The sequence below is a fragment of the Aquila chrysaetos genome, chromosome 13 (genome assembly GCF_900496995.4).
Source record: "Aquila chrysaetos chrysaetos chromosome 13, bAquChr1.4, whole genome shotgun sequence".
Taxonomy (NCBI): Eukaryota; Metazoa; Chordata; class Aves; order Accipitriformes; family Accipitridae; genus Aquila; species Aquila chrysaetos.
In genome coordinates, this window is record NC_044016.1 from 38,407,623 (window position 1) to 38,421,161 (window position 13,539).

Consider the following 13,539-nt stretch of genomic DNA (forward strand, 5'->3'; position numbering starts at 1 on the left):
AAATTTGGGAGATGTCGCAGCCAGATGCTCCTGGCAACTCAGTTGCACGTAAATGGGACGTGGGTGGTGACCGTGGCCCGCTGCGCTGCAGAAAGGCTGATGTTTGGGCTGGGGTTGTCTCAGCTGGTGTCGATCTGCTTTTTCAGCCTTGCCGAATACCCGTGTGCTGAAACCAGGGCTTTGTCGAAGTGTCCTGAGCAGCCCCAGAAGGGGATGCCGGGAAAATCCCGGGTATTTGTGGAAAATTCCTCTGGATGCCGATCTCTCCCGGAGCACCGAGGGGTCCCGAGGCTTCAGGCAAAAGGTCCCTCATACTTGACTCTGATTAGTGACTAACGATGGGGTGAGCGTCGGGCTCCGTGAACTCCAAATAACACCCCTAGGAAGAATAAAGCCGCACAATGCTGGGAGCAGAGCAGAACGCCTTTCCACACCAGAGGAAAAACCAATATTGTCCTTCTGGTAATCTCATTTTTTCGGCCAGAACGTACCACTCCCCATCCTTAAGGGAAGTTTGCTCCCTGACCTGGGAATCCAGCTCCGGGGCTGGCGCATCTCCCCGGGGGCCCCGTGGGTGGATCTGCCGGGAGCCCTTTCCTCTGATGCAGCGATAAAACATCTGCCCTCTCCAGCTCCATCAATCAAAACTTCCACCGTGTCAGCAGGGCTCGGGGCTGGGGTGTCCGTCCCCGCCGGCACCCGCGCGAGTGACGAGGAGGAAAACGCTCGTGCGTCGTTGGGACTCTCTTGACTCACCGATGGCAGCTCCACCTAGCCAGTCACGCACTTTTCCGCGAGCCGCCGGGATTCTCAGCCTCCTCCTTCCTTCTTCCTGAGGACGGTGTCTTTGCCCAAAGGAAGGAAAGACTTACCTCGGGCAGGGAAGATTCGCGGCCGCGTGGCAGGAGTGTGTCTTGCCCGGCCAGGAGACGCTGGGCAAAGGGGAATGTTGTTGGGGCAGGGAGTTGAGCGATGCTCGTGGAAACTTGTGTGTGGGAGCACTGGAGCGAGCAAACGTGATGGAGGAATGATAAACCCAAGAAAACATCTGTGTTCTTCTCTTATTGTTCAGATTAATTTGATTTTTAAGATTTTCATGCTTGTGGCTTCTCTGCAAGTCAGCCCGATGGGGGCTGTGCTCTTCACCGTGGCTGTAGGAATAAAGGCGTATTTAGGAAAAGATCAAAGGGACCTTTTTCGGATAATTAGCCACGAATGTGAACTCGAATCCCACAGACGGACACCTCATTCCCATGAAAATCATGGCCAGCGAATAAAAGTGAATCTAAGAAACACATGTGAAACAGTTAAGCAAACACCAGCTCAGAAAAAGATTTTTTAAGTCCTGAAAAAACTTCTAGGATTAATTATCAGCACAGTAATAAAAATAAATCGCTGGGCTCTTTCTGCTGGTTTGGACTGTCTCAATTCCCCAGTTGAGAGCAAAATCGTGCTAGGGTTTCGGCACGACTGGCTGGAGATGGCTGATGATTTTATTGAGCCCGGTTGATTACTCCAAGCCAAACAGCACATCGAGAGAAGAGCGGGGATTTGTTTTTGCAGCACAAAATGCTCCAAGCCTGCAGATGAAAAATAACCCTGAAGGAAATTCAAAGGAACCAACTGGAATTTTCTCCCAGCTTGAGAATATGGGGAACGCAGTTTCAATAAAATGATTTTTCTCTTTAAATAACCATTATGACCAGCTCGGTTTTGTGCTCCTGGACCCGCAGCATCCGTCCCGGCCAGGAGAAAGGCTGGAGGGGGAAGCGGGACGGCGCAGGTAACAGGGATCATCCTTTGTAGCTACAGTCTGGGCTATCCTGGTATTTCAGCCTGCTTAAAAACAAAAACCAAAGAGGAAAAAAAGAGGCGAAAAAAAATCCCATCTGTGTGAAAATAATTACATTCCCCCCCCCCCCCCCCCCCCCCTTCATGAGCTCATACAGGTTTTACTAGTTTTTCCAGCTGTTGTCTGGACTAAAACCCCCGTGTCTCTCCCAGGTATTTTCTGCCTAAGGTTCTCCGGCTGCTTGCAACTTGGATTCCTCTCCATTGCCAAGATAAGGGGGTCTTACAGCAAAAATTATCTGAAATTATCTCGAACGCCTAACTGGGCCTTTTCGAGGAGAAACCCAGCCTTTGAAAATACAGGTTTGTATACTGTGAACCAGGTGAGGAAGTGTTGTCTCCTTGGAAAATGCTGATTTATTGAAAGAAAGTAATTTTTGTGAGTGCCTTATGCTGTCGAACAATATTCTCCGTAAGCTTTCCATACGTGCCAAGTAACCCTCCCTCTGATCAGGCCTTGGAAAGAGAGGGATTTCAAGCAGTGTTACCCCCCCCCCCCCCAAATCCATCAGTATAATTTTGGGCCATTGCTTTACACTGAAATATATTAAAATCTCAATTGCATTTGTACAGCTCAGTGTCCTGTGACTGTGAGTTCCCTGGTTTATAATCTGGTAAAGTCTTCATCCATTTGCATTTCTTCTACCTTTTCCTTTTGCTTCTCACCCATCGGACCTCGCACGATGGGAACGACCACTGCGGAGTCAATTTGTTTGCACTTTGATTATATTTTTAGCATCCTACTTCACTTTTTTTTTTTTTAAACTTCTTTCATATTCCCGGTCGTACTGGCTGAATCATGATGGCAAAGACAATGTCCTTTATTATATTGTGGAAGGTTTTTTTTTTCTGCTTTTTATTTTTCTAAGTTCACGGGAGGCAGGAAGTGAAGTCTGTTCCCAAATTTCACTCCCAGTTGTTTTGCCCGGTGTCATTCGAAGTGCCAAAGATCACACTCCTTCTCTCCGGCTCTCGCTCTTTCTCTCTCTCCCCCCTTGCTCAGAACAGCAAAGCAAGCAGGAAGGGTGAGGACCAGGAAAATCTGAAATGATTTTCCCCTTGTTTTGTAATGAAACTTTAAAAAAAAAAAAAAAAAAGAAAAAAAAAAGGACAAGACAAGAACATCAGTCAATCATGTACTTTGGGCCTTGGCCAAATCAAATTAACTCCTGGTCTGGTTGTTCCATTTGAAGATGATAACCAGGACTTTAATGCACTCCGAGCTCTTCGTTGTCATCGAGCCGAGATTTCCTTTTCTAGGACTGTTTTCTGCACAGTCTTTCCACCATGGTCGCTGTTTTGATTAGACCCGGCTGCTGCCATTTTTTTGAAATCAAAACCCCAGTTACTAGCACTGGTCTAAACATGTCATTTTTTTTTTTTTCCCAACTCTTGAGAAATTGTTGCACTTCAGAAATATTGTCACAGTTGGGACACCAGGTAAAAATTTCCCATGAAATTTCCAATAATAACAACAACAACAACAACAACAAAATATAATAACAATAATAATAATAATGATAATAATGATTATGATGATGATAATAATAATAATACTGCCTCTCCAAACAGCCTGATTAACACCTCTGTTCTTTTTAAAGAACTTCACCTGACTCATGCTGCCTGCTTTATGAGCTATGCAAATGAACTGTTGACATTTTGATCTATAGGATATATAACCCTCACCACAAGGTCGGCCTTGAATTTGGGAGGAGAAAGGAAAACTTGTGTTACAATGCTGCAATTTCTGGTGGAGTACGGCTGATCTTGCTTTGAACCGTGCCGGAGAGTTCTCTTGTCATTTATTCCCTTCATTTTGGGGTCGAGTTTTAGCACTTGGGGGAGCTAAGGGGAGAAAGAAAAAAACCCCAACCCAGAATTAGCAGGGTTTCAAACAGAATTTGTTATGTAGAATTACTATAGAAATGTCCAGATTTCTGAGTGACTCCATGCTTCGGGGTGAGGTGCTCCGGACTGGCAAAATCCTCAAGTTGTCCAAGAACAATTTCATTTTAGGGATGTGGTTTGCAGACATACAGGCTGAGATTTATGAAGATTTCGTATGAATACTACATCATATTGACACTAATTATTTCATCGTGGTTATTAATTACAAACTAGCTGTGAAAGCCAGCTTTTGGAAGCGTGGCATCTCTACTATTTCCAAGGCACTCTTTGCAAGAGCAAGGCTTTGTTTCTAGCAATCTGTAATTCACTGTTTACCCCTACATTTTTTTGTCATTTCTATTTGAATGCTGTTCCCTTTGCTGCTTTGGCTTCTCAAAAGTGGTGGTGGGGGGGGGGGAAGGATGTACTTCAGCAGCCGGTGATTTATGGATAGGTGAGTGGACGCATGTGTTCAGCAAGCGATCTGGGGATTCCTGCTAATGGAAAAGCAGAGAAAGTCAGAGGGCGACATCCATCTCTCAGACCCCTGGCACGTCGGACGGCTCAGTGGCACTTGTACATAGACGGGAACCGGTTTTGAATCCCTTTTGTAAACCTAACTGCTTTGATGCTCAGTTATGGCAGCAATGTCAACATTTCTTAGCAATCCTTTTTGCTTTTCACTTTTTCATTTGGGGAAAGGATTTTATGAGAAACCTAATCAAACTGGCAGTACAGCCCAGTGCTTCGAATGACGTATGTAATCGCCCTTCCTGCCTTTTTCCGAGATACCAGCTCAACTGCCGCTGGAACAGTGAAGCTCACCTGGAGCCAGGAGCAGGGAGAATTCCCAAAACAGTATCCAGGTAAGCAGGTGGGGGGGTGGCTCGTCACCATCTATGGATTAATAGCAGTAACGGGAGCTCAAGGAAGGTCTCGTTTCCTTGGCACCTCAGCCCTGGTTTGCAGCAATATTAAATAAGCGTCGCTCTGGCTCATCAACTCTCACTGCTGTGAACCACAGCAGCTTATTTGTTTGCAAAGAATGATAAATTCTGATTTTGGTAAGTTACTGTACCTTGTTACAAACTTCGCTTTTGACTAAAAAGGGATTTCAACAAAAGCAAAGTTTTAATGGCCCCCTTTGAAAGTAATTTCTACCTTGCTGGACAAACCAGGAAGGAACAAGAGATTTTTTTTTTTTAAATCCAACTGTATTGCTAATATTTATTCCTTGGTTCTCTTGGACAAGTCTTACTCTAATGTGATGGGGGAAATGGTTTTTTAAACTTTGCAGTGGCTTTTGGAGCATTAAATCTGAATTAGTCTGCCAGTCTTCCTCTGATGAGTATTACACTTTTTTTGATCTTCCACTGGAAATTAGAGATTTGCTGAATGAAGTGTAAATGCACATTTACATGTACATCAAAGTCAAAATCAAGGTATTTTCTTTTTCCTGCAATGCTATTACGGATGCATTCATTAAAAAATGGTTCTGCCTTAATTTTGTTCTCAGGCTAAATAAGGGCTAAATAAGATACAACTTACAAGGTCAGGCCGCTGTCAAAGAGAACCATGACAAGAGCTTTATTAGCACTGGCATTTACAGCTGCTCTCGGACATCGCGGGGCCCGGGATCGGAGGTTTTGGTCAGAGCAAACGTATCCAAAGGATTATTCTGGTGATACTCGGCACGGTGGTCTAGATGCCGAAAAGCTACTTCAGGTATCATTTATTCTGCGCTCACCCCCTTCTACCTGTTTTTCTCCAGCCTCACTGCTGGTGACTGTGTGAGCTGAACCTCTGACTTCCCATCACCTACACTGCAGGATCCGAACCCGAGATATTCAGCATCCAGAAGAGATGTAACAGCTACGATGCTCAGTCCGAGGTAAGTGCAACAACTTGCTTGTTGGTAGTATCATAATCAGCAGTCACAGTAAGGTTCAATGAAAGAGTCAGACACTAAAAACCCTTAAATTTGACATTTTATTTCATTGCAGAAGAAAATCCAACATAGGCCTCATTATGTTATGCATCTTTAATTATAAAAATAAGCAAAGAAAATAACTTGCATCTTTCTCATTACTATGATATGTTTCAAATAACCTTTATATGAACACACTGAGCTTTAAAAATGTAATTTAAACAATAAATAATGACATATACCAGATATGCTCACTGTTTATTCCAGTACTCAGCAAAAAAACAAAAACCCCAAACTCTCTCCCCCTTCTAAGTATCTTTAAATTATAAATACATAATGCAAATTTATAATGGCACAAAACATCTAAAGTGCAAACAAATCACAATGAGAATCATGCAAACATTTCTAGATAAGCCCCTCCCCGCCCCCAAGAGAAATCATTTTGCAATGAACGCAAGATTAAAAAAATAAAGCATTAGAGATTAAATAAAATGTGAAATAGCTGGACTTAATATTGAGAATCATTCCCCATCCCCAGGGGGATCTCTCTCACCAAATTCAAACCATCTAAAATCAGGCATCCTTCCCAGTTGACGGGAAGCGCCTCTCCATCTCCCTGTCCCTCTCCCCTGATAAAGAGAGAGCTTTAAATGACCAGCTTAGGCTAGATGGTAAAAGTTAGGCAAGGTGAACCCCAGGCCTTTTGATTTGATGGATGTGTGCTTGCGGCTTCCTTGCTACTTCAGCATAGGGAAAAAAAAGTGACGTATTAAAGCAGCTCAAAAATCTGGTGACGTAGTTGAGGCTCTCTCCGACACGGGCCATCCAGTGAGTGCCCAACAGCAGTGCCAGTGCGGAGAGGCAGAGCTTTGGTTTGCACAGGTGATGTCTACCTGTGATACCACAGCAAATCGAATCAGGGGGAATTATTTTCCCAGTCATCTTCCCACCCATACTCAGGGGACAACAAGTTTAAATTCCTACTGGAAAAAGAAAGTGAATTATGACAACACAAAAAGATAGGGTTTGGGGCAATCTAACCCTCCTCCCTGGCCCCCAAACAAGTTGACAAACCTTCTTTGGGTGTTCATGGAAATGGATGCACAAAGCAACAGAGAAGCCACTTGCCATGAGGAGCATCTCCTTGGAAAATCGTGGCTGCTAGATGTCCTCAGTGAGCTCTGCTGGTGCGAGCCCACGGAGGCCTTGGGTACCCAAAACGGGAGCTGCTTCGCACAGCCCAGAGCTGGGCTCCGTAGCACCAGTGCAGCCATCCAGGCGGTGGGTTGGGCGCTGCCTCGTGCCAGGTAAAGACCTTTTCGTAACAATCTCCCCAAATAGCAATATGCACTTGATGCACAGCAGACTTCCCTATTTAGTAATCCCTGTCTCCTAACGGTGCAGCGTGAGGTGTAATGCTGTAGGGTGGAGTCACACGTGCACAGTTCTGGGATCAGTTCCTAAGCATAAGTCAAACTTTTAGGGTCAGGATATTCAAGGGGCCTTTGGTTTTCACCTTGCAAAACTTCTTTGTGTTGGACTCTATATACCTGACTGTGATTTAAGAACGAGCAATATTGCATCTTGCTTGCCCTGGACGGCACGATTCAGAGTATTAAAAAAAAAAAAAAAAAAAAAAAATAACAACCCTCTACCGTCAGCAACATTTTTTGCTGCTTACAATTTTATGACAGCACTTTTGGGCTACATTTAATGAAGACAGCAATATTAGAAATGCTGCCACTGCATCTGGTTTCAATATATTAGCAGCAAGTTATTGTTTAAAGGCTTTGTGGTTTAAAAAAAAAAAGTTATATTGCTTTAGATTTTGAAAAGAAAAATAGATCCCTCCTTTATTAGCTCTCTAACTAGTTGAGCAAGAGTCATCCACTCTGCAGACGGACTCTAACGGGGTAGATTTGGAGCGTGGAACCGGCCTTGTTGATCGCATGCCACGATGTGGCTTTTTTTGGCTCACCGAAGCCCGGCCAGACTACTGTGCAGAGAGCGGCATTTGGGGGAGGCCCCCAGCTACTGCTGCGGGACCGGCTGCTCCGCTCCTATTCGCAGAGGCTGCCGAAGAGGTGGATGGGAGGAAAGGCAGGTCTGAGAGCATTAATGCATGCATCCTCTTAAAGGCAGGCACACCGCTTTACTTCCGAAGCTTAAGAGAATTTAAGGATTTTCCCTGCCTTTCCCCAGAAATCAACTTTCTAAAGGAAGTTTTACCCTGCGGCAGCTATGAGATCCCAAAGCAGCTTTTTGTCAGCCATCTGATAATTCCCCAAATAGCTCTCCAGCAGCACTGGTGCCTTGGGTATAACTACATCTCACAGCAGCTCTGTGGAGATAGGACTGGCCAGTCTGAACTCTTCCCCCCCCCCCCCCATTTTAACTGAGAAGAGAGGCTTGTTTCTGGCCCGGTAATTTCTGTCCTAAACATCTTCTCTCTTCCATTATAAGAAGGCCACAGAGTAGAATGTGAACTCTTGAATATGACAGAGATACTGTTTCCAGGAAAAAAGAAATAGCTAACTTACAAAACTAAGTTTATGCAATAAAGTTATTATATTCTGCTCCTTTTAAGCAGACTCTCGTGGAATTTATGTACAGTACATGACAGATTTTAAAACTATTTATACCACAGTTAGAGCAAGACCTTTAATACTCTAGTCTTAAGACAGGGTTTGTTTTTGTTAGATTTCTTTTAAAGCTTTAGACAGTTAAATACAGTACATAGATGTTAGCTTTTAAATACAATGCAAGATTATGTAACCTTCTGACTAGCTTCAACCATAGACTGGCACCTCTTTTAATCATTTCCGTAGTACAAAATGTTCCTTTCCTGATTTGGTGTGTGTCGGGGAGGGGGGGAGTTTTAACTCATTTTGCACTGTGGTGCCAGGTCACGGTAACTACAATCATCCACAGCTAGCGAGTTTGGTAAATCAACGGGTTAACAGAGCTGTATTGGAAGGATTAGGACTGTATGACACTAAGAGACCAGGAATATGACATTCATATTCGTCCATGGCCAGCACAGATTCATAACACGAATTCCATTGACATCTTTAGGATGTGCAATAGTTATTAGTGCATCTATCGTCGCCTACCAGCTTACTACAAGAGAGAATAAACTATTCTCCTCGGTGCCAAATCTTCAGACTTCAATGGTGTTAGCGCTACAGTACATTTAGAGTTTGGTGTCTGAAGGCCTGACTACTGTACGGTTATATTTAAGACTAAGATTGTTTGGGATATGTTTTTTGTGGGGAAGAAAAGAGATGGAGACATTTTGACGGCGGGAAAGCTGAGACACTTAACACAGATCCATGCAAAAGTTTTGTTCGAGAGGAATAGAAAATATTAATGACTAAATCTAAAACCAGTTCCTAGTTGTTATTAAAACTAGCTACAGTACACTTGGTTTGGGTGCATTACTCTTCTAGAAGAGAGACTTCAGCTTTGGTAGTGCTTAGCATCCCTTACACACCCATTGTTGCTCCCCTGAGGCATTATGCGCTTTCGGCGGAGCTGCGCTTTGTGTGGGCCGGGACGGACCCCTCACCTCGGAGGTTCCTGAAGTAGAGTTTTAGCTTCTGCGGCTCGGTGATACGTCTCCTGGTGAAGTCTGCACGCGGGTGGCCTTGGGCGCAGTGATCTGTCTGCAGCAGGTGGAAGAGGCTTGCCATATTGGGTCCGATCTTCTCCATCAAGCTGTCCTTGATGGTGCTGACAGTCTCTTCATCACACTCCAACAAGCTTCTCACCAGCTTGTTGTAATACCTGCACGAGAGTTACCATCCGTTATCCCAAGGCATCCCCCAGCAAGACAAAAGAAACAAGGTAAGAGCTGATCTCAAGCCAGGAGACCAGTCCAAGCGACAAAACTATGCGAATCAGAACTTTAAGTTGTTTAGGGCGTGTCTGAAAATGATTTTTGACAGTGTACAACGTACATATTCTTACTGCATTTAACAAATGCCCTGGACCTGGCGATGCTGTGCCCGTGACATATGGAAGGAACGCAACCCATCAAACTTCTAATGGACTTGTCTTAAGCGAGCAGCTGCTCCAGCTCTGAAAGGTAAGGCTATAAGCACAAGTGATTTTGGCATCACCTGGGTGGATCAGGAAGAAGGTGAGAGCAGGAGCTGAGACGATGTAGTAATTGGCTTAAGTGTGTGTTTTACTCTCCGTTAAACAACCAGAATTTCTAGAGCTTTAGGAAAAAAAATAATTGCAGCTTTCCAATAGACAGATACTGCCCATCATCAGACAGGATAACGGACTAAACAGACCACTGGTCTAAGCCAGTACAACCCTTCCTATGAATGCAGCCATCCCTCTGGCACCATTCCCTTTTGTTCCTCTCCCTTCCCCTCCGTGCACAGCCTTTAGCCAGGGACCAGAAGAGGGAGAAGGAAACTCAGTCCAAGTCAGAGCCTGACAGATGCATGTATTCCCCCGGGACAGATCTTTAGGACATACAATCAGTTGTCACTTCCAACAAGCTGACCATGCATTAAATCACAAGTGAGGACCTTATGCTTTGCCCTGTTGCGTGCCTGCCTCCTCTACAGCCTGCTGCTGCATTTTCGCCTTCCAGCAGCCTTGAGTACGCGTTCCGTGCTCAAGGAGGGAGCCAGGAAATTGTGCTGATCTGTTTCCCCAGCGCTGCTTGAGCCGAGCAGAGAACAGTGCTCAAAGGAACGATCCTCTGCGGGGCTAAGGCAGAATCAGCACAGCCCTGCGTGCATGCCTGGCTTGGGCACGGAGAGCAAAGCTGGCAAGTGGGACCTCACTGTAAAAGAGAACATCTTCCTAGGGAGAGAAAGTTGGGAAAAGAGGAGCAGTCCCGTATTTGCTGGGCTACTTCTGCCTGAAAGGACGTTGGGGAACTTATTTTAAGCCTTTAAGGTCACCGTGACATTTTTCCACAGGAGCAGAAAAGAGAATAACCTGCAGGTGGAGGAGGGGAAGGAAGAGGGAAATGAGAGTTCATATTCAAACTCCTTTCCTAACTCTCAGCGCTGGCCTTTAGAGCAGCCAGTGGAGGTCAGGTGAGGTTAAAGTTTCTACTGCACTTGAAGTACAAAAGGACCAGGCTTTGGCACGGTGGGGCACAGTGCAAGCACAGCTCGGCAGTGCTGATATTAAGGTCTGAAGCATGCACAGTAGTTGATGATGAATACATCTGTGCAAGCCATGCATGCAGCTTAAATTGGTCCCAGTCTAGCAGGACAGGAGGACCAGATCCTATTCACCTTCCTCTGGTGCGCTGCATACACCTCCTTCATACAAATACAGCTTGGTGGTTTCCATAGCCGGAGCTGCAATCAAACAGCTCGCTAGTGCCTTTCAGGAGCTAGACTGCAAGCAAAGGCAACAAGGCTTTCCTCTCCTCCTGCTCCTGCCATGAGATTAAATCACAGGAAGATGCTATGACCTTTAACTACTTCCTCTCAGTGTCCCAGGCCAAGTGGCACATTCTTATTCTGTGGCTATGTTGGGACAGGGGCTGGGAAAGCAGGATGCTTTAGGAGACCTCAATGTAAACTATTAGCTGGGAAATCCTGCTGCTTTTGTTACTCAACATGTCATAATATCCTTTGGCTTTGACAAGGGTTGGCGGCTGTGGGGGAGGAGTTCCCTCCATGCCGGCAGACAACAGCTCCAGTTCAGGCTTGGTCCTCTGGAGAGGAACGTCCCCAACACGTATAACACCGCTGCTGCTATCACTGCATCCTCCCTCGCTCGAGTGTCCACACGTCCCTCCTTCACCTCAATGCCCCTACAGTCCCGCCAAGGGCTCTTTAACTCTACAATCCATCGTATTAACCTGAACTGCTCTTTCAGCCTGTAAAACACTGATGCCGCAGCACCGCCTGCTCCTCGTCCCAGCCCTCAGGGGAAGGCTGAAGCAGACCTCTTCCAAATTTGCTTGGGGGAAGAAGGGAAAGACACAATTATACACAAGTATAATTTTCGCCTTCCCACAAGTATCATTTTCTGGATATAATATCTACAATAGAGTTTTCTATAATAAATTTACGCTGGTCAGAGATCACTTATCTATATAAGTGATCTATATATCCCTTGCATACCTGTCCTAGGATAGGTCTGGAGGCTTAAGGTGCTTCTAGATCAAGTCAAACAGCCACCCCAGAGGAGCTGTAGCATTCGCCACAGCCAGCCAACATGTTAAATTGCAGCTTGGTCTGTTTGCACTCAAATTCTAGAGCATATTTACTCAAACTGTTCAAAAAGATCCCTTTTATCCCAATCACAAGACTCAGCACTGATTGTTCCAGGATTTAGAGGGAGAAATCCCTGCCCTTGCAGCGTGACTGCGCAGACTGCAGTAGCTCCCTGAAGCCTCTCTCTGTCCCTTGTCCTTGGATGATGGGGACAGGGCAGTTCTGTGCTCAGATAAAGGCACCAGAGAGCAGCGTGACGTGCCCATTTCTGCAGCAGCTTTTGCTATCAAGAAGGAACAGCGGTGAAGAAAACCCTAAAAGAGACCATTAAGAACACCAGACTACCCCTAGAAATATGAACTTCTGGGTCATGGCAGAGTAAGGTTATAGAAGAGCATGTTTGCTGGTTCCCTTTAAGCTTTTCTAGTTCTTCATATTGCCATGGTAAGTCGAAGGGCAAGGCCTCATTTGCTAGGTGCCATAAAAACCCAAGGAAAGGGATGGCTGCAGTCTGAAGAAGTGAGTGAAGTTGCAATAGGTTGAGAAGCTCGTAAGTGCTCAATATGCCAGAGATGCTACATTAATCGAACTGGTTTGGTATTTAAAAGCTGTTTACCATTATACTGCATTCAGACTAAAAGAACTAACATTTAAACAAACTCCAGGCTTTGCAGTAATGTATGTCTAGCTAATTTTATGATTCTCCCCTGGAGAAGTTTATAAGTGTATTTACCAAAAAGAGAATCAGAAGAATGCTGGTAAAACTTAACAAGAATTTGAAAAGGCAGAGAGAGCATTACTTAGGCTAAGCTATATTAGGACTTGTAAGAAGTTAGTCAACTTGGTTCCTCTCATTTCTTTCTCTGTGCTCTACATTTTTGCATTTGATGCATTTCAGCTGAGGAAAGCTCCACGTACCGGTTTGAGAACTGATTTGGAAGCTGGACGACCTCCGTGATGGCTTCAGGATTTCGTTTTGCAATGCCGCACATGTCCAGTTTGCTGTAGCACTCCTCTTGCACTTCGGAGATCATTCTTTGGAATGTGGAGCACCTCCGGATGGCAAGGAACACCTTGGACGTAACCCCATTTGCAATGCATTTCAAGCTTTCTTTCACAAAAGCTTTTCCCTGGAAAGAGAAGAAAAACCTTAAACTGCAACAGATTTCATAGAAAGGGATGTATTAACAGATACTCCGCTGTGGCTGGCTGCTATTAATTACCCCTGCTGCAATTACAGACCTGCTGGAGATCCCTTACCAAGTACGGCAGGGAATTGGACCCTAAACGCTCGCAATTATTGCACAGTTATCATTCACAGCAGTTTCAGTTGAGATGTACACAGTCCAGCGAGAACAGTGAGCTCCTGGTCCCAAAAGATTTAGGCAGTCTTTGCGTGAACAGACCTAAAAGTGCCAGCACCAGACATGGGCCAATTCTGCCCTCTGGGAGAGGGCCGGACCGCTCACTGCATACCAGCGATTTAACACATCTGGTTCACCAGACCTCAAGATGCTTTAAGAGCTTTTAAGTTTGTCCTTAGGAGCGAGAGCACAGGGAACAAGGGGGTGTGCGCGTTTTGGGAAGAAAGTACAAGGGAAAAGGGCCCTTGGCAGAGCCACAGTCCTCTGATATTATCCTATTTATTCTGCTGCGAGCAACTGCAGCTCCGGA

At 45.2% G+C, this 13,539-nt stretch overlaps 1 protein-coding gene and 1 long non-coding RNA gene across 5 annotated transcripts in view; one reads left to right on the top strand and one right to left on the bottom strand.

Annotated features, from left to right (window-relative positions):
• Positions 1-3,327: 3,327 nt before the first annotated feature.
• On the top strand, positions 3,328-12,945 carry LOC115350005. Of its 2 annotated transcripts, XR_005933810.1 has the most exons (4): positions 3,329-4,604; positions 5,510-5,629; positions 9,613-9,806; positions 12,764-12,945. It is a non-coding gene; the product is annotated as an uncharacterized LOC115350005 (long non-coding RNA). The 2 variants fall into 2 exon arrangements; XR_005933809.1 differs by having other exon boundaries at positions 3,328-5,629.
• Positions 5,714-13,539, bottom strand: part of STC1 (stanniocalcin 1) — a 32,512-nt gene continuing 24,686 nt past the window's right edge. For all 3 annotated transcript variants that reach the window (XM_041128302.1, XM_041128303.1, XM_030035008.2), the window contains exons 3-4: positions 12,784-12,995; positions 5,714-9,451 (exon numbers count right to left, since the gene is read on the bottom strand). In XM_041128302.1, coding sequence (XP_040984236.1) covers positions 9,181-9,451; positions 12,784-12,995 — 483 coding nt within the window. In that variant the 3' untranslated portion in view covers positions 5,714-9,180. The remainder of the gene's footprint in view (positions 9,452-12,783; positions 12,996-13,539) is intronic.